The 23,487-nt window shown below is 45.4% G+C and overlaps 1 protein-coding gene across 3 annotated transcripts in view; it reads left to right on the forward strand.

Moving 5' to 3' along the window:
- The window catches only part of myo1d (myosin 1D), a 711,487-nt gene that overhangs the window by 142,712 nt on the left and 545,288 nt on the right, over positions 1 to 23,487 (forward strand). For all 3 annotated transcript variants that reach the window (XM_038778976.1, XM_038778977.1, XM_038778978.1), the window contains exons 4-7: positions 10,935 to 11,100; positions 11,518 to 11,571; positions 13,632 to 13,727; positions 14,510 to 14,626. In XM_038778976.1, the coding sequence (XP_038634904.1) occupies positions 10,935 to 11,100; positions 11,518 to 11,571; positions 13,632 to 13,727; positions 14,510 to 14,626 (433 nt within the window). The remainder of the gene's footprint in view (positions 1 to 10,934; positions 11,101 to 11,517; positions 11,572 to 13,631; positions 13,728 to 14,509; positions 14,627 to 23,487) is intronic.

Here is a 23,487-nt window from a genome sequence, read left to right on the forward strand (position 1 = left end):
GCCTGCGCACCGCGGTCGGCCGGAGCGCGCCTGCGCACCGCGGTCGGCCGGAGCGCGCCTGCGCACCGCGGTCGGCCGGAGCGCGCCTGCGCACCGCGGTCGGCCGGAGCGCGCCTGCGCACCGCGGTCGGCCGGAGCGCGCCTGCGCACCGCGGTCGGGTGGAGCGCGCCTGCGCACCGCAGTCGGGTGGAGCTTTGGACTCGGCGGCTGGAGAAGGAGCAGAAAGGGCGCGAATTCTCCAGAATTGACGGCAATGCCACCATGGGTGAGTTTTATTTATTCTTTATCTTTATATTTTGATCTATTTTAAAACTCTTCTCTGCACCCTCTCTGTAGCTGTCAACTTACTAAACTGTCGTGCCCAGAATTTGACATTTGGGCCAGGGGCACCCATTTGGGACAGAACCAGTATTTTATAAAGATTCATCATGGCCTCTTAACTTTTGCCCTCTTACCCTTTATACTTAAAGCCCAGGGTCCTATAAATGGGAGATTCTCAGAGACTTGACTGCAAGCTGCTGGAACTCGGATCTTGAACAGAGCTTTTATATCTGGATTTGGGGACCCTTAATGCACTGGCATAGTGCAAAAACAGGCCCCACATGACCAGGGTTTTGTGAAGAAGAAGGGATCTGGAAATGTGTTGACTGTGAAAATTATATTTGTGGAAATTGGGTGAAGTAGTTTGATGAGACTTGGTGCTAAAGCTTTAGAGAAATGAAGATGGAATTTGATTTGAAGAAGTTCAACGTTTTGAAGGATATTGTGGCTGAAATGAAAGCGATACGTGCTGAATGAGCTGACCGAAATGTGTGAGATATGTCTTTGTATCTGCTATGTGTAATTTATCGGTCATATTATTGCAATTTTCCTGTTAATTCATGTTTAATTTACGTTGATTTTGGTGTGATTGCTAATATAAAAGTGAAGTCTTGTATATTGGTCTTAGTTGGGTTGTTTGTAGTTTGTTTCCACAAGGGTCTGTGTTGCTACTCGTGTCTTAATAAAGCTCGTAGTCTCAAGTGTGGAGAAGATGCTTTATTGTGAGTTCGTTCAGTTTCCAGAGCTCGACCTAGAACGACCTTCCAGTGCTAACTACCAGCTTTGCTTGCTGTGTGTGTCCTGCTTACCAGCCCGCCTGCTGTGAAGTGTGTCCTCACTTCCTGTCCTGATCTATTTATATGGCTCTCCCGTGCTCCCTCTAGTGGTTGCTCAGTTGTGTTGCATCTGGTTAACTTGTGATCACCACATCCCCCTTTTTCTCTTAACATATTTTCTGTACATCGTTAAAGAAAATTGTACATCCTGTCCCGGTGTATTTGTAGCTCTCCCGCTCGTGTTTGCTCTGTTGTTCTGTATCTAGTCAATCTACGATCACCACATCCCCCTTTTTCTCTTTACATAGTTTCTGTACATCATTAAAGAAAAATTATAGAAAACAGTTACTTATGATATGCGTATCTATACAAGTGATGGTGCTATTGCCTTAGTTAACAAAGCCAATGTATTTATATGTCCAATCTTAATAAAAACATTCATGAGTCCAAACTTGATGAATTTGTTCAGAGCTTTTGTTTCTTTTTGTTGTTGATGACGTGGTGATATTGATATTGCAAGTCCACTGTGAATGTTGTTGGTGTTCCTTGTTATGTTAAGTACCCAATGCATCATCCCGAGGTGTTTGCATGGTCACCTCACTGATGTTGACTGGCATGGACTTTTTTCTGTGCTTGTGGTATTGATTTATTGTCTCATCCGCCTTGGATGCTGGTGTGCTTGCTCGTTCTGGAGCAGACGTGAGTTTGTGCGATTCGTTGTCATCCCATGACATGTTTGTAGTCTTGTCATCGTTTTGCAGTGTGCTGTGGCATTGTCCTTCATGTGCCGAGTAGTACCATTGCGTACAAGTCGTTGTTTCATTGCTGTTGTTTCTGTCGTTCCTGTTTTTGTTGTTTTCGTTGCCGTACTTGTTGCTGTTTTTGTCGTTTCTGTCTTTGGTGTTGTCACTATCTTTGTTCCTGACTTTGTTGTTTTCGTTGCCGTTCTTGTTGTTGTTTTTGTTTCTGTCATTGTCGCTGTCTTGGTGCCTGACTTTGGTGTTTGTCTTGTCGCGCTTCATGTTGCTTTTGTTCTTGCTGTTGTCGTTCTCGTTTCTGCTGTGCTTCTTGCTATTGTTGTTCTTGTTATACTCTATTCGTGTCCCGAGTGGATAATTTGAGTCATTGAGCATTTCGTCTCGAGAGTGGTGCGAATGATCTGATGTTGCATCGGTGCAGGTGACCTCAAAATTGGATTCCTCATCTTTGCTTTTGTTGTGCTCCTCTTCCGGAGTCAAATTCTTCTCGATTTCGTTTGACGTGGTGTCTCTGGATTCTTGGCGCTCCTCTTCTGGAGTCAAAACCTCCATGATTACAATTGACGTGATGTCTGTGGACTTCTGGCGCTCCTCTTCTGGAGTCCAAATCTGCATGATTTCAGTTGACGTGGTGTCTCCGGACTCTTGGTGCTCCGCTTCTGGAGTTGAAATCTTCATGATTTCCGTTGATGTTATCTCACTGGACTCCAGGTGCTCCTCTTCTGGAGTCAAAATCTGCATGGTTTCTTCTGGCTTGGTCTCTCTGGACTCCAGGTGCTCCTCTTCTGGAGTCAGAATCTGCATGGTTTCTTTTGGCTTGATCTCTCTGGACTCCAGGTGCTCCTCTTCTGGGGTCAAAATCTGCATGTTTTCTTTCGGCATCGTCGCTCTGGACTGTTGGGTGGCCCGACTCTGTGCTTCTGTACAGACAAGCTGAGAACTGTCAGTCTCGCTGTGATCCTGTACGTCGAGTGCGATCACCTTGTCACTGTTCTCGCTCTGTGCGTCGGTACAGACAAGCTGAGAACTGTCAGTCTCGCTGTGATCCTGTACGTCGAGTGTGATCATCTTGTCACTGTCTTCGCATGCAGTGGGTAGAGGTGCATTGTCTTCTTCTTGTTCATGTGAGCTTGTTAGACTTTCATAGTCTGCTTGTGGTTGCTCAGATACTGCGGGTTGACCTTCATGGTCTTGTGCATGCATGGTGTCAGTGGTTAGATGTACGTTGTCTTCTTCTTGTTCCTGTGAGCTTGGTAGACTGTCATAGTCTGCTTGCGGTTGCTCAGATACTGCGGGTTTACCTGCATGGTCTTGTTCATGCATGGTGTTCGCCAGGGAGTGTTTGCTTGCATCCCTTTTGGAGTCTTTCATTACTCGCACTGTGGAGCCTGTCATCGCTCGCTCTGTGGAGTCTTCCTGTGCTCTGTGTGGCGTCGTCTTCGTCTTGGGTATTGCTGTCATCCAATGTATCGACGAGCTGCCATGGCCTCATGGTGTTGGATTCATCTACCATGAGTAGAGTCGTGTTGAGCTTTGCAACGGTGTCGCTGATGCTGTGATCAGCATGTCCAAATAACTCCTCCATGTCTGAGTAGTATTCCTTGATACCCATTTCATCTTCGTTGGCTTCTTCTACCACGAGTTGATTCGTGTTGAACTTTGCGACCGTGTCGCTGACGCTGTGAGAAGCATATCCGACTGACTCAGCCATGTCTGAGTAGTATTCTTCGAAAAACAAATCATCCTTTGTTGTTTCGGAATTCTTTTTGTTCTCTTCACTTTGGGTGGTGCAGACTGCTTTTTTCAGGGTGTTGTGCAAGTTGTTTTTAACTGTTGGTGTAAGTTCAGGCGTTTTTCTGTGTTCTGAGGCAAGAAAGTTTGTGTTTACCACTTTAAGTGTCTTATTTTCAATTTTCGGGCATTTCCCTTTTAAGTGGGCGTGGTCGGGATGCTCAGACGTCATGACGTCACGCGCAGGAATGCATTGCGCATGCGCAAATCGGCCTTCCTCCTTCACTGTGCGGTTTTGTTTCCATTGCGCATGCGCGGCGTGCGCATGCGCATTACGATCCGCGACCAAAACTTCTTTTGACTGCGCATGCGCGGCCTGCGCATGCGCATCACGATCGGCACCGCGATCTTTTTTAAACTGCGCATGCGCGGCTTCCGGTTCCGGCGCATGCGCAGATACAATTTGTAGTTCTTTGCTTACCGGAGACTGCAAAATGTGCTCCAACGCCATTTTTTGCCGTTTTCCGCGGATTTCAGCGATTTTTCTGTCCCACCAGGACTCCAAAATTCGTAAGTTATCTTCTCTTCCCGATTTGGACAGGGTTTCAGCGTTTTGGCTTTGTGAGAAATTCTTTTTATTTCTTCTTTTTGATCTGTACTTTTCATTCGCGATTTCTTGCTCTTTTTGTGATTTTTAAAGTTTTGCATCACTCAGTCTCTGTGCAGTTTGGCCTCTGAGTATGTCTTGCTGTTCAAATTTCTCACAGTACTCTTCAAATTTGTTTAGTACCGTTTGTAAGCTGTTTCTGTCTTCACCTTTTGAGTATTTAAATCCATTATAAACTTTCATAGCTTCATTTCCTTCGATGAGAATTGCTATTTTAATTTCGTCTGAGGCTGCTGCTGCATCATATGCTATGATAACGAAATCGAACATTTGGTTAAACCTTTCCCAGACACTTCTTACTTTTCCAGTCGTGTCCAGGTGAAGTGGGTATCCAAGGCACATCCTCTCATCAGCAATGTCTTCCCAAGTCGAATGTCCAGCAGGAGATCTCCATGCCATTCTTGGTTGAGATTTCCATGCCATTTTTTTTTTGTTTTCTGTTTCTGCAGCTGAGTTGTCCTGTCATAAGCGTCTGAAATCACTCCTGGAACCATGTGTTGCTACTCGTGTCTTAATAAAGCTCGTAGTCTCAAGTGTGGAGAAGATGCTTTATTGTGAGTTCGTTCAGTTTCCAGAGCTCGACCTAGAACGACCTTCCAGTGCTAACTACCAGCTTTGCTTGCTGTGTGTGTCCTGCTTACCAGCCCGCCTGCTGTGAAGTGTGTCCTCACTTCAGTCCTGATCTATTTATATGGCTCTCCCGTGCTCCCTCTAGTGGTTGCTCAGTTGTGTTGCATCTGGTTAACTTGTGATCACCACAGGGTCATAACAGTATTTCCATGACGTTGCTGCTCTTATCCTTCTCCATGGGGGTTGCAGAGGAGGGAGGCACAACTTTCGAGACATAACATCTCATCCATTGCTGCAAAGCAAAATGACTGAAGAAGAGAACAATATCTCTAGAATCACAGCGCTAAGGGGAAATTGATAACTCTTACAGCGCAATTTAACCTCAAGCAGCCGTCCTATACCTTAGAGATGACCTAGAGGCAGCTTGGGGCCTGTCGTGAAGGTGAGTGAGTGCCTTTAAATTTGCTTACCTTTCACCGGGAGCAGGGTTTGAGGGAATATCAGGTAAGCTCTTCGTTTCTTTTTCTTCTTCTTGTTTTTTTTTAAATCTAGAGGTGATGTCAGGGAAGGCAGTACAATGCTCCTCCTGCAGAATGTTTGAGGTGAGGGACGCCGTCAGTGTCCCTGCTGATTTCATCTGTGGGAAGTGCACCCAACTCCAGCTCCTCAAAAACCGTGTTAGGGACCTGGAGCTTGAGCTGGATGAACTTCGGATCATTCGGGAGGCAGAGGGGGTCATAGATAGGAGCTTCAGGGAAGTAGTTACACCAAAGACTGGAGATAGATGGGTAACTGTAAAAGGGACTGGGAAGAAGCAGTCAGTGCAGGGACCCCCTGCGGTCGTTCCCCTGAGTAACAAGTATACCGTTTTGGATACTTGTGGGGGGTACGACTTACCAGGGGTAAGCCATGGGGTACGGGTCTCTGGCACGGAGTCTGTCCCTGTTGCTCAGAAGGGAAGGGGGGAAAGGAGTAGAACATTAGTAATTGGGGACTCAATAGTCAGGGGCACAGATTGGAGATTTTGTGGGAGCGAGAGAGACTCACGTTTGGTATGTTGCCTCCCAGGTGCAAGGGTACGTGATGTCTCGGATCGTGTTTTCCGGGTCCTTAAGGGGGAGGAGCCCCAAGTCGTAGTCCACATTGGCACTAACGACATAAGTAGGAAAGGGGACAAGGATGTCAGGCAGGCCTTTAGGGAGCTAGGATGGAAGCTCAGAGCGAGAACAAACAGAGTTGTTATCTCTGGGTTGTTGCCCGTGCCACGTGATAGTGAGATGAGGAATAGGGAGAGAGAGCAATTAAACACGTGGCTACAGGGATGGTGCAGGCGGGAGGGATTCAGATTTCTGGATAACTGGGGCTCTTTCTGGGGAAGGTGGGACCTCTATAGACAGGATGGTCTACATCTGAACCTGAGGGGCACCAATATCCTGGGGGGGAGATTTGTTAGTGCTCTTTGGGGGGGTTTAAACTAATTCAGCAGGGGCATGGGAACCTGGATTGTAGTTTTGGGGTACGGGAGATTGAGAGTATAGAGGTCAGGAGCACAGATTTGACTTTGCAGGAGGGTGCCAGTGTTCAGGTAGGGGTTTGAAGTGTGTCTACTTCAATGCCAGGAGTATACGAAATAAGGTAGGCGAACTGGCAGCATGGGTTGGTACCTGGGACTTCGATGTTGTGGCCATTTCAGAGACATGGATAGAGCAGGGACAGGAATAGTTGTTGCAGGTTCCGGGGTTTAGGTGTTTTAGTAAGGTCAGAGAAGGGGGCAAAAGAGGGGGAGGTGTGGCGCTGCTTGTCAAGGACAGTATTACAGTGGCGGAAAGGATGCTAGATGGGGACTCTTCTTCCGAGGTAATATGGGCTGAGGTTAGAAACAGGAAAGGAGAGGTCACCCTGTTGGGAGTTTTCTATAGGCCACCTAATAGTTCTAGGGATGTAGAGGAAAGGATGGCGAAGATGATTCTGGAAAAGAGCGAAAGTAACAGGGTAGTTGTTATGGGAGACTTTAACTTTCCAAATATTGACTGGAAAATATATAGTTCGAGTACATTAGATGGGTCGTTCTTTGTACAATGTGTGCAGGAGGGTTTCCTGACACAATATGCTGACAGGCCAACAAGAGGCGAGGCCACATTGAATTTGGTTTTGGGTAATGAACCAGGCCAGGTGTTAGATCTGGAGGTAGGTGAGCACTTTGGAGACAGTGACCACAATTCGGTGACCTTTACGTTAGTGATGGAAAGGGATAAGTATACCCCGCAGGGCAAGAGTTATAGCTGGGGGAAGGGCAATTATGATGCCATTAGACATGACTTAGGATGTGTAGGTTGGAGAAGTAGGCTGCAAGGGTTGGGCACACTGGATATGTGGAGCTTGTTCAAGGAACAGCTATTGCATGTTCTTGATAAGTACGTACCAGTCAGGCAGGGAGGAAGGGGTCGAGCGAGGGAACCGTGGTTTACCAAATAAGTGGAATCTCTTGTTAAGAGGAAGAAGGAGGCCTATGTGAAGATGAGGCGTGAAGTTTCAGTTGGGGCGCTTGATAGTTACAAGGAAGCGAGGAAGGATCTAAAGAGAGAGCTAAGACGAGCAAGGAGGGGACATGAGAAGTCTTTGGCAGGTAGGATCAAGGAAAACCCAAAAGCTTTCTATAGGTATGTCAGGAATAAAAGAATGACTAGGGTAAGAGTAGGGCCAGTCAAGGACAGTGGTGGGAAGTTGTGTGTGGAGGCTGAGGAGATAAGCGAGATACTAAATGAATACTTTTCGTCAGTATTCACTCAGGAAAGAGATAATATTGTGGAGGAGAATGCTGAGACCCAGGCTATTAGAATAGATGGCATTGAGGTGCGTAGGGAAGAAGTGTTGGCAATTCTGGACAAGGTGAAAATAGATAAGTCCCCGGGGCCTGATGGGATTTATCCTAGGATTCTCTGGGAAGCCAGGGAAGAGAGTGCTGAGCCTTTGGCTTTGATTTTTAGGTCATCATTGGCTACAGGAATAGTGCCAGAGGACTGGAGAATAGCAAATAGAACATAGAACATAGAACAGTACAGCACAGAACAGGCCCTTCGGCCCTTGATGTTGTGCCGAGCCATGATCACCCTACTTAAACCCACGTATCCACCCTATACCCGTAACCCAACAACCCCCCCCTTAACCTTACTTTTTAGGACACTACGGGCAATTTAGCATGGCCAATCCACCTAACCCGCACATCTTTGGACTGTGGGAGGAAACCGGAGCACCCGGAGGAAACCCACGCACACACGGGGAGGACGTGCAGACTCCGCACAGACAGTGACCCAGCCGGGAATCGAACCTGGGACCCTGGAGCTGTGAAGCATTTATGCTAACCACTATGCTACCGTACTGCCCATCATGTGGTCCCTTTGTTCAAGAAGGGGAGTAGAGATAACCCCGGTAACTATAGGCCGGTGAGCCTAACTTCTGTGGTGGGTAAAGTCTTGGAGAGAATTATAAAAGATACAATTTATAATCATCTAGATAGGAATAATATGATTAGGGATAGTCAGCATGGTTTTGTGAAGGGTAGGTCATGCCTCATAAACCTTATCGAGTTCTTTGAGAAGGTGACTGAACAGGTAGACGAGGGTAGAGCAGTTGATGTGGTGTATATGGATTTCAGCAAAGCGTTTGATAAGGTTCCCCACGGTCGGCTATTGCAGAAAATACGGAGGCTGGGGATTGAGGGTGATTTAGAGATGTGGATCAGAAATTGGCTAGTTGAAAGAAGACAGAGAGTGGTAGTTGATGGGAAATGTTCAGAATGGAGTTCAGTTACGAGTGGCGTACCACAAGGATCTGTTCTGGGACCTAGAGGAAGGCGCAGAAGGATGGGTGAGTAAATTTGCAGACGACACTAAAGTCGGTGGAGTTGTAGACAAAGGATGTTGCAGGTTACAGAGGGACATAGATAAGCTGCAGAGCTGGGCTGAGAGGTGGCAAATGGAGTTTAATGTGGAGAAGTGTGAGGTGATTCACTTTGGAAAGAATAACAGGAATGCGGAATATTTGGCTGATGGTAAAATTCTTGGTAGTGTGGATGAGTAGAGGGATCTCGGTGTCCATGTACATAGATCCCTGAAAGTTACCACCCAGGTTGATAGGGTTGTGAAGAAGGCCTATGGTGTGTTGGCCTTTATTGGTAGAGGGATTGAGTTCCGGAGCCATGAGGTCATGTTGCAGTTGTACAAAACTCTAGTACGGCCGCATTTGGAGTATTGCGCACAGTTCTGGTCGCCTCATTATAGGAAGGACGTGGAAGCTTTGGAACGGGTGCAGAGGAGATTTACCAGGATGTTGCCTGGTATGGAGGGAAAATCTTATGAGGAAAGGCTGATGGACTTGAGGTTGTTTTCGTTAGAGAGAAGAAGGTTAAGAGGTGACTTAATAGAGGCATACAAAATGATCAGAGGGTTAGATAGGGTGGACAGCGAGAGCCTTCTCCCGCGGATGGAGGTGGCAATCACAAGGGGACATAGCCTTAAATTGAGGGGTAATAGATATAGGACAGAGGTCAGAGGTGAGTTTTTTACGCAAAGAGTGGTGAGGCCGTGGAATGCCCTACCTGCAACAGTAGTGAACTCGCCAACATTGAGGGCATTTAAAAGTTTATTGGATAAGCATATGGATGATAAGGGCATAGTGTAGGTTAGATGGCCTTTAGTTTTTTTCCATGTCGGTGCAACATCGAGGGCCAAAGGGCCTGTACTGCGCTGTATCGTTCTATGTTCTAAAGATAAAGAGGTCAGTGAATAGCTCTAGAACGGGTGCAACTACGTTTTCTATAGGTTTTTTGGTGATATTTAATGAAATATTTACGTGGGACTTTGGGGCATACAATCAAGATTTGCCCCGGGCATCACCAGACCTCTGCACGCCACTGCCTCCAGGAGAAACTAAGCCATTTTGCTAGTGCCTAATGGAACATTCACAATCCCGGCGATTGTGAATCGCTGCTTGTGGAAAAGTTGTGTAATTTTCCCATGTACTTTGCAGGCATCGTTTTGCAAATGATTCTAATACCTCATTGGGCAGGAGGTAGGTTCAGCAGAGGCCCCTCAGTGAGTGAGCTTTTGTGCATCTGACACTCGAGTATTGACAGTGATAGCTGAGGATATTGAGGTTAACTAGCATGGAGTCTATTGCCCTAATACATGCGTATTAAATTAAAACACTTCACTGACTGTAATTACAATCTCTATCCTGCCTTCTGACTTGGTGACTACTTGTAACATAATATGATATACAGACTTCAAAGCAGCAGGAACCCAACCAAATTGCTTGGTGCAAAAGAAGCCCCAGACCTTTTGGTTAGCCCTATTTTCTTTTGAAGAACATACTTGCATCAAAGAGAGAAGTTCCCTGGAAGACAGAGCTGCTGTCATGAAGTATGTCAACAAACCAGGGGGATTCTTTCTTTTGCTTTTCCCTTCATGCTCTAAATATGGTAGAGATATCGCCAAATTTGCTCAGCCCTCCCTTTCTAACACTGTGCTGTGCAGGAGAAGCCCAGCAACAACTTTGCTTGTCAAAGAGTGGGCTTTTTACCATGGGTTAATTTGGATCATTTTGAATCTGAGGACAAATTTTCACAACATTTTGTTGCGGGATTGCAAGACAGTTGAACTGTGGCCTTTGGTGACCTCCTGATCCCTCAGACCAAATTGCAGATGGTTGCTCTCAAAGTTATCTGAAAAGTGGATATCTGTTGATAGTTGCTTTCACTCCAGCCTACTCCAGTTCAAGGTGTAAGGTTTACTTCAGAACGAGGCCTTATCTGACAATATGAGAGGACTATCTGATCAAATTAGCGATATAATGGCACAGTGTTCTATAAAAGACAACTTTGTAAGCTTAGCCCCCATTGCATGGGCAATATTTTATTTTTGTTAAGTTGAGCTGAAGTCAAAAATTGAGTTATCCAGGATAAGGAATTAACAATAATTAATATTTTTATTTACTTAACTAACATGTGGGGCGCTGAGGTAAGTGCAAATTTGAATATGTTTCTACAAGTCAATGCCCAAAGGATGTTGTTAGTATGATATGATACAAAATGATCCTTCTTTCTGTTGCAGGGTAAAGAACATGTTGTTAAAGTCCAACTGTGTATTGGAAGCCTTTGGAAATGCCAAAACTAAACGTAATGATAATTCCAGTCGATTTGGAAAATATATGGATATTAACTTTGACTTTAAAGGTGACCCTATAGGGGGCCACATCAATAACTACCTACTGGAAAAAGTAAGCTTTGATATTCCCAAATTAATTGCTTCTAACTATTGGTTATTAGGGCAAGGGGGAAAAGAGAGAGATGGTGACTGATTCCTGATATTTCCTGACATTTGCAAAATGGGCGCAGCTTCCAGGCTGTGCCAGCAGAGAATGCTTCAGGCCAGGTAGTTTAAATGGGTGTTATAAAGATCTTTGTGTACTGAGATTTTAATTTCATTATGTATTTTCTTGATGCTTTACGCAGTCCTGCAGCAATGGTATTTGGAATTTTTAAACAGAGTCCAGCTTCTGTAGTGGCAACAAATTCTATTGTCTATTTGTCATTTTGAGGGAATCGAGCATTTGGCCAAGTAGCATCAACAGGCTTGTTATAAACCTTGCTCGGTTGTTGCTTGATCTAAAACTTTAATAACTCTTGTTTTCCAGTCTCGGGTTATTGTGCAACAGCAAGGAGAACGAAACTTCCACTCCTTTCATCAGGTTAGTATCAATAAATAAAAGATTCAGAAACTGATCAGACCATTCAAGATCCTGTGTTATGTTTGATTCTGGTGAAAAGCACTTTATTCATTCCAACTTGTATCTTCACCTTTCAGCTGTAGCCAAGTCCGTTGACTTGTATACCCTGCCCACTTAACAGGGTTTATTACCCCAAAGTGTTTTTTGTCATTTATTTCCGCACCCTAATACTAACAACACATCGGGGGCGCGATTCTCTGCTCCCCACGCCGGGTGGGAGAATCGCGGGATGGCCGGGCGACTCACGACACGCCGCCCTGGCACCCCCCGCTCGGAGAATCGCCGCTTGCCGTTTTTCACAGCTACCGGCGATTCTCCGGCCCGGATGGGCCGAGCGGCCTGCTGTTCCTGACCTGTTCACGCCGGCGGCAACCACACCTGGTCGCTGTAGTCGTGAACATGGCGCCAAAGCTTTGTTTGTGGCTTGTGGGGGACGGAGAGGGGAGTGAGCACCACGGCGTGCTCGGGAGGGGACTGGCCCGCGATCGGTGCCCACCGATCGTCGGGCCGGCGTCTCCAAGAGACGCACTCTTTCCCCTCCACCGCCCCGCAAGATCAAGCCACCATGTCTTGCGGGGCGGCGGAGGGGAAGACGGCAACCGCGCATGCACGGGTTGGAGCCGGCCAACCAGCGCATGCGCGGCTGACATCACTTAGGCGCCGCCGTCGCGTCATTCTCGGCGCGCCACCTTGACGCAAGCGTCAAGGCCCGACGGCCAAGATTTACGGAGCGCCGCTCCTAGCCCCCTTGGGAGGGGGGGGGGGGGGGGCTGAATAGGGTGCGAGGAGCGACCTCCGAGGCCGTCGTGAAACTCGGCCGAGTTCACGACGGCCTTCCCGATGCCGCGCGGGAGCGGAGAATTCCGCCCCTCATTTCACGGTGTTGGTTCTGACAAGAGGTCAGTGTCAGGATGTAGGATACCCTTTAATGCCTCGCCCAAATGTACATTCTTCTAATGTTAGTCTGGGGTGGTCAGTGTATGTTTTAGCGTGAATGGCATCTCATCTTGCATAAAGTCCAAACATTCTTTTCACTGGGCAAAAAAGAAAGACTTGAATTCATATAGCACCTTTTGTGACCGCTGGACTTACCATAATGCTTCACAGTCAATTAAGTAGTTACAGTGGAAAAAATGTGGCAGCCAGTTTGTACGCAGCCTAGTCTTGCATGCAGCAAAAATGATTTATGTTACTGATGGTTTGTGATGATGATAGTGATTTATCGTGGCCTGGACATGAGGGAGGAATGCCTCTGCTCTTCTCCAAAATAGTTCCATGGGATCTTTTGCGTAAACCTGAGAGAGCAGGCTCGACCTGAATGTAAAGTGTAATTTAAAGGATTGCACTCCCAACTGTGCAGCACTCCCTCACCACTGCACCTGCAGCGTCAGCTTGGATTAGGCACTTTTCATGAGCCTGAGCACCGACTGATTATCTACCCATCTCACTACCCAGCAGTGCTGAAATCTTATCTTGGCTCCCAGTTGTAGTTGCTGGTGAGGTCAGTTAACTCGGCACAGACCAGAAATCAAGGACTCGGTTTGGAGGTGCTGCTTGGCCAGATTGGAGTGTTTCTTATCGACAATTCATGGCTAAGTGCCACTTCTCCAGAAACGGGATCAAAGCTGCTGCTTTTTCATTGAGATCGATGCTAGCCATGCAACCCCAATAACGAGGAATTCTTGCTGGCAACCCAAGAGTGGTCTTACCAATTGTCCAACCATTGCACTCAATTTTAAAAGAACGTTGGCCTTAATAAAACGAGCAAGTGTACCTCAGTGTCACCACCAGTTGTGCGAAGCTTGTGTTTCAGAGGCATCTCACATTGGCATTAAACTTAACACAATATGATAGCAGTTAGCTAAACTGGGAAACTGCAAAAGGAAGGTTTAATTGGCAAATGGACACTGCAGGTTATTGTCCTCATCAATGTCTCTTCCACAGGATAGAAAAAAATGTTTGAATGTCGTATAAATGCTTCTTATTTACATTGACTTGACAATAGTCTGTTTGTGTTTTAGTTACTCTTCGGTGCTCCTGAGAAATTGCTTCGGACCTTGCACATTCAGAAAGACCCAGCTGCCTACAACTTCATCAAAGTTGGCGGAGTTGTAAAGGTAAGTTACAGAGCAAGGAAGAAGATAAATTAAGTAACTTGTTTCACCTCCTCCCCTGCCTAACAAAGCAACGGCTGAAATGTAACACCAGAGAGGGATTTTTAAAAAGTACTTTTCAAGAATATACAACCAGAAATTTGCTGTTATTTCATGCTTTCTCCCCATCTCCCTGGAAACTAATAATAATAATCTTTATTTGTGTATTAAGGGGTGGGGGGGAAACAACAAAGCCCTGTTTTAATGCCCACTGCGGCCTAGAAACCCAGTGCCTTGCCCAGTGCTAAACTGAGCCATTGAGAACAGACTTGGGAGTGTTGGCTGCTTGGTCACCGGGAGGTGGGCAGGAGAATGAGGCATGGGTGGAGAAAGGCATGTGGCAGGGTTGCCATCACAGCTGAGCGCAGTCTTGCGTCAATCCTCATGTATGTACACTTCAACCAGGAGTCAGTAGGTCGAGACCTGCCAACTCTTGTCCTCCCCAACCCTGGGACCGTTTGTTTAATCCGGCAGCTCCTGCTGCAAACTGACTGAGATGAACCCGCTGAGAAGCGGTCAGGGACCTCCTGGGTCTGTGTGACATTACTCATTGAACAGTCTCACTGATCCCTTTGGAGAATCCAATGATTTGTTAATGTGTGCGCTCAATACATTTCTGGAGGGAAATTTGGATGGAATAATTTATTTGCATAACTTTAATAAAGTATATGCTAAGCTGCATTTACATTTATTTTACATTGCATTTAAAATGTGTTTCTAACTTTGAAAATTGTCTCTTTATGCAGTCTTCTATAAACGATGCTGCTGAATTTAAAGCTGTTGCAGATGCCATGAAAGTGATTGGCTTCACTGCTGAAGAGATTCAGACGGTCTATAAAATTCTTGCCATTATTCTCCATCTGGTAGGTCCTCCATTTGTTTCTGCGGGATGAAACATTTTCTTTTTGTACAGTGACTGCCCATTTTAACTGGATTTCTATGATCGGTACCTTGACAACCATCTCAAGTATGTTCAAACTGACCCGCTGGGAGCTTTGCACCATTAGACATACAAAAGAAAAATGTGTTTTGTATGATAGTGCGATGGTTGAAAGTGTGAATGTGCAGGGGGCTAGAGTTTGTGCAAGTGGAAACACCCCCCCCCCCCCCCCAAACATTTCATTTCAATAGGAAAAGATAGCTGGGTATAAGGATAGCAATTTACAAATGCATTCTTCAGGCCTCTTCACGTAGACCTTTCAATTTTCAACTCCAAACCCTTTCACTTTGCTAACTCTCCAAAATTTACTCTTTCAGCCACTTATTTTGTAACCTTGACTATCTTTATGTGAACATAAGAAATAGGAGCAAGAGTAGGCTGTTTGGCCATTTGAGCCTGCTCTGCTATCAATGCTTTCATGGCTGATCTACGCCAACTCCATCTGCCCTTAATCTCCATAGTATCCAAAAAATCTATTGATCTCCATCTCAAATATAATCAACAACTGAGCAGCCACAACTTTGTGAGGTAGAGAATATCAAAGTTCCACAACCCCTTTGAGTGAAGATGGCCGATCCCTTTGCTATCACTGTGACTCACTGATTCTCAAATTCCCAGCCTCAGGAAACAATGTATATCGATATAATATCAATATTACATGCAAGGACATCATGCCACCTAAATTAGTCAAGGCAGATCCACACAACATGATGCACAAAGATATTGAAGGCGCAAACAGTGGAGGACATACAAATTAGGGGCAGTGGTTTTGACCTGGTTATTGAGCACTGCCCGAGCATGTGGTGGAGACAGATTCAATTGCGGTTTTAAAAGGGGACTGGCTAATTATCTGAAGAGATTAGATTTTACTGGACTACAGGGAAAAAGGTTGAGGAGTAGAACTAGCTGAGGTGGTGTTGCAGAGAAATGATACCAAAATAATGGGTTGAATGTCCTCCTTTTGTGCTGTAACCATTCTATGATTCGAGCGTAGATACATTCAAGGAAGTTGATAAACAGGGGAGGAAGAGAGAAGCTAAATGATTAAGAAAGGTCAGAGAAGGCTTGGCTGGAACATAAATACCAATATAGATGAGTTGGGCCAAATGGCCTGTTTTTGTGCTGCAAATTCCAAACAGTATTCACTAGACCACATTTCACATCCTGAGACCATTGGAGCCAAGGAATTGATGTCAATCATTCTCTCTCTTCCCACGCCCCCCCAACACTCTTTCTTCCCCCAACCCCCACTCTTCTCGCCCGTACTCTCTTTCTCTTTGCCTCTAGCTCTCTCTCTCTCTGACTCTCCCCACGCTACCACAATAAAGAGGAGATAAATGTTTGGAGAATAAATACAAGTGGTTAAAAATAAAGGGAAAGGAACTGCTATTAAACAGTGTTAGTGCAGTATTGCACAAAGTGTCTAATAATACAAAATCTGAAGGCAATGATTACAGGGATTGGATAGGGATTAATGAGAATGTGGCTGCAGAAAAATCTGGACTGGGAATTAGAGATTGCAGGGTGAACGTCTGCAGAAAAAGCAAATCTGGATTTACAGCCATGCGGCTGCTGTAGTTAGTTGAGAAAACGTAATGATAGTTTTTTAAAAAGTAACTGAGTCATCAGAAAGACAGAAATAGAATGCATGTGGATGGAGGTAATAAGTCAATGATACAGCACACTACACAGGGTCGGCTGCAGAACACCTAACAGTGGATGGAAGACAGAGGAAGAAATATAGAAACACAGTAGGTAAATAGAATAATAATTGCATAGATTTCAACAACTCTGAAGCTAATTGGCGAGAAGAGGTAAGTAAGGTAAATGAGAGGTAAACAAGGTAACAAAGTCCCTCACGGGTGCAGTGCTCCATTCTAACCCATTCTGGAAGAAGCCCAACAGGGAAGAATTTGCTATTAGATCCAGGGGTGTGAGCTGAGGAGGTTTTGTGGTGTAGTGGATAGTGTCCTGCCCTCTGAGACTGGAGCTCTGGGTTCGAGACCCACCCCCAGGACTTGATGGCCAAGGAAGATGCATATATTACTCAATCAAACAGATCGAGAGTGTCAAGGTAAATCGTTCCAAACATGCCAATGGCTGGCGGTAAGAGGGGGAGAGGCTTCTCCTGGTCAGCCATTCTTGTTGTGCAGTGACACCCCCTTGAGCTGTAAGCCTCTGGCGACCCGTTCCAGAAATTGCTAGCTATTGAAACAAACAAAAGTCTGCTTTAGTGCATCACTAGGGGTGGGAATGAGAGCTGAACCAGAGCAGATTAGAGAGGTAAAGGGAGGAGAGCATCTGGACAATAGTTGTAACCACTTACGATAATTGAGAAGGACGTGAGCATGACAAAGACCAGGGTAATACAGTAGATTGTTAGAAAGTTCATTTTGAAGGACTGTGGATACAACTGTGCCAGCGCTGTAAATATGTAACTTGAGACAATAGTATCAGCAAACACTGATGTGGAACAGCAATGGAAAACATTTCAAATAATATTTCATAGATGAATAAAGGCACAAGGGAAAAACAGGATGCATGGGAAGAGGCAGCCATTAAGTGTGTTGATAGCAGCAGAGAACAGAAGGTTAAATATGAAGAGATTAGTAAACACAATTAGGAAAGCAGAGTATCTATGAAACTTAATTATCAAAGAACAGTCTCGGAACAACACATGAATTGACAAAAGGAATGGGACGGAAGTAGGGTCACTAAGGGATGGATAGGGGTTAAAGCCACAGGGCGAAACTGCAAAAGGACAGAAATATTAAATAATTATTCTGCTTCATCCTCGCCAACATTAAGGGCATTTCCTGGGAGACACATCTGGTGGATGTGACATAATAAAATTACATTAGGAATTATATTGTCACATTTAAAATCAAAAGAGGTATATTCAGTAAGTTAATCCAACTCAAAGAGAACATGAAATGAAATGAAAATTGCTTATTGTCACAAGTAGGCTTCAATGGAGTTACTGTGAAAAGCCCCTAGTCGCCACATTTCGGCGCCTGTTCGGAGAGGCTGGTACGGGAATTGAACCGTGCTGCTGGCCTGCCTTGATCTGCTTTAAAAGCCAGCTATTTAGCCCAGTGTGCTAAACCTGCCCCTATTGAACTTCAAAGCGACTTCACATGGACTTCAAAAAGACATTTGATTAAATGCTGCACTGCAGACTAATGAGCGCAATTAAAACACTCCGAATAAATGAGACTGTAGCGACATGAACCCGAAATTGACTGAGTGACAGGATACAGCGGGTAGTATCGGTTGTTTTTCAGACTGCAGAAAGATTTGCCGTGGAGTTACCCAGGGGTTAGGACCATTGCTCTTAATGATCCCTAGACCTTGGTGTACAGTAAACAATTTCAAAATTTCAGGATTACATGAAATTTGGAAGGATTCCGAACAGTGAGGGAGGGTTAGTATAGAACATCAAAAAGGACGTTGACAGGTTAGTGGAATGGGTGGATAGGTAGCAAATGAAATTTAATGCAGTGAAATTATTTATTTTGGTTATTTATTTATTAACATGTTCACCATCAACCATAGTATCCCTACATAGAACATTACAGTGCAGTACGGGCCCTTCAGCCCTCGATGTTGCGCCGACCTGTGAAACCAATCTAAAGCCCATCTACACTATTCCCTTATCATCCATATATTTATCCAATGACCATTTAAATGCCCTTAATGTTGGCGAGTCCACTAATGTTGCAGGCAGGGAATTCCACACCCTTACTACTCTCTGAGTAAAGAACCTACCTCTGACATCTGTCCCATATCTATCTTCCTTCAATTTAAAGCTATGTCCCCTCGTGCTAGCTATCGCCATCCGAGGAAAAAGGCTCTCACTGTCCACCCTATTTAATCCTCTGATCATCTTGTATGCATCTATTAAGTCCCCTCTTAACCTTCTCTCTAATGAAAACAGCCTCAAGTCCCTCATCCTTTCGTCATAAAATCTTCCCTCCATACCAAGCAACATCCTGGTAAATTCCCTCGGCACCCTTTCCAATGCTTCCACATCCTTCCTATAATGTGGCGAATAGAACTGCATGCAATACTCCAAATGCGGTCGCACCAGAGTTTTGTACAGCTGCAACGTGACCTCATGGCTTCAAAACTCAAACCCTCTACCAATAAAAGCTAACACACCATACTTAGCCTTCTTAGCAACCCTATCAACCTGAGTGGCAACTTTCAGGGATCTATGTACATGGACACTGAGATCTCTCAGCTGACCTTCTCAAAGAACTCTAAGGTTTGTGAGGCACGACCTACCCTTCACAAAACCGTATTGACTATCCCTAATCAAATTATTCCTTTCTAGATGATTATAAATCCTATCTCTTATAATCCTTTCCGAGACTTTGCCCACAACAGAAGAAAGGCTCACTGGTCTATAGTTACCAGGATTGTCTCTACTCCCCTTCTTGAACAAGGGGACAACATTTACTATCCTCCAGTCTTCTGGCACTATTCCTATAGACAATGACAAAGCCAAAGGCCCAGCAATCTCCTGCTTAGCTTCCCAGAGAATCCTAGGATAAATCCCATCCGGCCCAGGGGACTTATCTATTTTCATACTTTCCAGAATTGCTAACACCGCCTCCTTATGAACCTCAATCCTGTCTAGTCTAGTAGCCTGTATCTTGGTATTCTCCTCGACAACATTGTCTTTTTCCTGTGTGAATATTGACGAAAAATATTCATTTAGCGACTCTCCTATCTCCTCGGACTCCATGCACAACTTCCCACTACTGTCCTTGACTGGCTCTACTCTTACCCCAGTCATTCTTTTATCCCTGACATACATATAGAAAGCTTTAGGGTTTTCCTTGATCCTACCTGCCACAGACTTCTCATGTCCCCTCCTGGCTCTTCTTAGCTCTCTCTTTAGGTCCTTCCTGGCTAACTTGTAACTCTCAAGCACCCTAACTAAACATTCACGTCACGTCTTTACATGAGCCTCCTCCTTCCTCTTGACAAGTGATTCAACTACTTTAGTAAACCACGGTTCCCTCGCTCGACCACTTCCTCCCTGCCTGACAGGTACATACTTCTCAAGGACACGCAGTAGCTGTTCCTTGAACAAGCTCCACATTTCAATTGTGCCCATCCCCTGCAGTTTCCTTCCGCATCTTATGCATCCTAAGTCTTGCCGAATCGTGTCATAATTGCCTTTCCCCAAGCTATAACTCTTGCACTGCGGTATATACCTATCCCTTTCCATCACTAAAGTAAATGTAACCAAATTGTGGTCACTATCACCAAAGTGTTCACCTGACTCCAAATCTAACACCTGGCCTGGTTCATTACCCAGTACCAAATCGAATGTGGCCTCGCCTCTTGTTGGCCTATCTACATACTGTATCAGGAAACCCTCCTGCACACATTGGACGAAAACTGACCCATCCAAAGTACTCTAACAATAGTGTTTCCAGTCAATATTTGGAAAGTTAAAGTCCCCCATAACAACTACCCTGTTACTTTCACTCTTATGCAGAATCATCTTTGCAATCCTTTCCTCTACATCTCTGGAACATTTCGGAGGCCTATAGAAAACTCCCAACAGGGTGACCTCTCCTTTCCTGGTTCAAACCTCAGCCCATACTACTTCAGTAGACGAGTCCTTATCAAATGTCCTTTCTGCCACCGTAATACTGTCCTTGACTAACAATGCCACCCCTCCCCCTCTATTACCACCTTCCCTGAGCTTACTGAAACATCTAAACCCTTGAACCTGCAACAACCATTCCTGTCCCTGCTCTATGTCTCCGAAATGGCCATAACATCGAAGTCCCAGGTACCAACCCATGCTCTAAGTTCACCCACTTTATTCCGGTGCTCCAGGCGTTGAAGTAGACACATTTCAAACCACCTTCCTGCCTGTCGGTATACTCCTGCGACCTTGAAACCTTACTCATGACCTCACTACTCTCAACCTCCTGTACACTGGAGCTACAATTCAGGTTTCCATCCGCCTGCTGAACTAGTTTAAACCCTCCCGAAGAGCATTAGCAAATTTCGTCCCCCAGGATAGTGGTACCCCTCTGGTTTAGGTGGAGACCATCCTGTTTGTAGAGGTCCCACCTACCCCAGAATGAGCCCCATTTATCCAGGTATCTGAATCCCTCCGTCCTGCACCATCCCTGAAGCCACGTGTTCAACTGCTCTCCCTATTCCTCGTCTCGTTAGCACATGGCACGGGTAACAACCCAGAGATAATAACTCTGTTTTTTCTAGCTCTAAGATTCCACCCTAGCTCCCTGAATACCTGCCTTACATCCCCATCCCTTTTCCTACCTATGTCGTTGGTGCCTGTGTGGACCACAACTTGGGGCTGCTCCCCCTCCCCCTTAAGGATTCCGAAAACATAATCCGAGACATCCCGGACCCTGGTACCTGGGAGGCAACACACCAACGGCGAGTCTCTCTCGTTCCCACAGGATCTCCTATCGGTCCCCGTAACTGTGGAGTCCCCAATGACTAATGCTCTACTCCTCTCCCCCCTTCCCTTCTGAGCAATAGGGGCAGACTCTGTGCCAGAGACCTGTACCCCAATGGTTTGCCCCTTGTAAGCCCTCCCCACCATTCTCCAAAGCGGTATACTTGTTACTAAGGGGAACGACCACACGGGATCCCTGAACTGACTGACTGCTCCCAGCCCCTCTCACTGTCACCCATCTATCTTCATTCTTTGGAGTAACTACCTCCCTGAAGCTTCTATCTATGACCACCTCTGCCTCTCGAATGATCCGAAGTTCATCCAGCTCCAGTTCCCTAATACAGTTTTTGAGGAGCTGGAGATGGGTGCACTTCCCACAGGTACAATCAACAGAGACACTGATTGTGTCCCTTATCTCAAACATTCTGCAGGAGGAACATTGCACTGTCTTCCCTGCCATCCACTCTAGATAACTTGCGGATAAAACAAGAAAAAGAAAGAAAGAGCTTACCTGATATTCATTCAACCCCTTAGGTTAGAGGAGGTGGAAGGACACTACTGTCTCGGGTTTACGAACCACCCAACTTATATGTGTTTTCTGCCTCAGAGATATGTAGAGATGATCACACAAGGTTTTTGTGCGCGCTCTCATGCACAGCTTAGTTTCAGGTTCCCTGTAACCATAAGCAGAGGTTTGACTCGTAGCACACAGCTCACTGAACAGTCAACAGACCCGCACAATCTAACACTGACCAATGGAACACCACGGAGACTGGGAGCATACTGAGTCACCACAAATGGCAACAAAGATTTATACGGTCATAAATAACAAGGCAAACACTTGGGTTTATTTCTAGAGGGAGGCAATTCATGCACTGAACAGTTAATATATTTAAGAAAGAAATCAATGGATTCCTAGACTCTAAAGGCATCCAAGGCTATGAGGAGAGCGTGGGAGTGTGGCATTGGGATAGAGAATCATGTTGAATGGTGAAGCAGGTTCAGTGAGCCGAGTGGCTTACTTGTCCTATTTTCTCTGTTTCTATGTTATATGCATCAGATCTTTGTTAAACTCCACTTGGGGAGGAGTGAATTGTGTACAGTTTTCAGTGCCATATTATCAAAAGGATCGAGAGGCACGGGAGAGTGTAAAAAGGATGAACAGGGAAGGATAAACATGTTGATCTGTTATCTCTTGGAAAGAGAAGACTGGCATATGAGCGAATAGAGGTCTTCAAAATTATGGAAAGTTTTGATGGAGAAACCAAACAGAAAATCCTGAAGCAATTTATTTGGCCACAATGTGCTGAGTTTGTGCAACTTGCTACCACATGGGATAAGTTAGGCAAAGGGCAGGTTAAGCAAGCATATGAGGGAGAAAATAATAAAAGATTATGTTGACATATTAAGAGGAAAAAGGAGGAGTGGAGGCTTGAGTGGAGCATGGACTGGGTTGGGTTGAATGACCTTTTTCTGTTGAATCTGCTTAAAGAGACTGAATCTCTGGCCGCCAAATCCATACCTATCTTGTGATTGTCGCTCTTGGCCATGTAGACTTAACAGCCTCTTATCTGTGCAGGTGTCAAGCTGTCATACAGCACCATCTAGTGGCCACATTTGTGCACAGCTATTTGGATTCCATAATTAAAATGAGCTTTATACCACAAGTTGCTTTATTCAAACAATTAGTGTCCATCATGAACTTTTACAAACAGAATGTCTTTATTACTGATGTATGTAGAACTGAAACTGCAGAATATTTATACTCCAAGTACAAAAATGTGCAGATTAGCTATGCGAGATTACCCCTCAGTGTCCAAAACGTTAGGTGGGGTTACTGGGTGAAGGCATAGGCTTAAGTAGAGTGCTCTTTCCAATGGCTGGTGCAGACTCGATGAGCCGAATGGCCTCCTTCTGTACTGCAAATTCTATGATTCTAAGTTTTCTTTTACTCCTCACACGGTGGTCAGCACTGTTGCTTCACAGCGGCGAAGATCCAGGTTCGTTTCCTGGCGGAATCTGCACGTTCTTCCCGTGTCTGCGTGAGTTTCCTCCAGACACTCCAGTTTCCTCCCACAAGTCCCAAAAGACATGCTTGTTAGGTGAATTGGACAGTCTGAATTCTCCCTCAATGTACCTGAACAGGTGCCGGAATGTGGCGACTAGGGAATTTTCACAGTAACTTCATTGCAGTGTTAATGTAAGCTTACTTATGACACTAATAAAGATTATTAATATAATCTCACACGCTTGCTGCATTAGCAGCAGATGGCATTATGAGATGGGAGAACCGAACCAATTGGAATAGTACATCATCTGTGATACACATG

The sequence above is a fragment of the Scyliorhinus canicula genome, chromosome 19 (genome assembly GCF_902713615.1).
Source record: "Scyliorhinus canicula chromosome 19, sScyCan1.1, whole genome shotgun sequence".
Classification (NCBI taxonomy): Eukaryota; Metazoa; Chordata; class Chondrichthyes; order Carcharhiniformes; family Scyliorhinidae; genus Scyliorhinus; species Scyliorhinus canicula.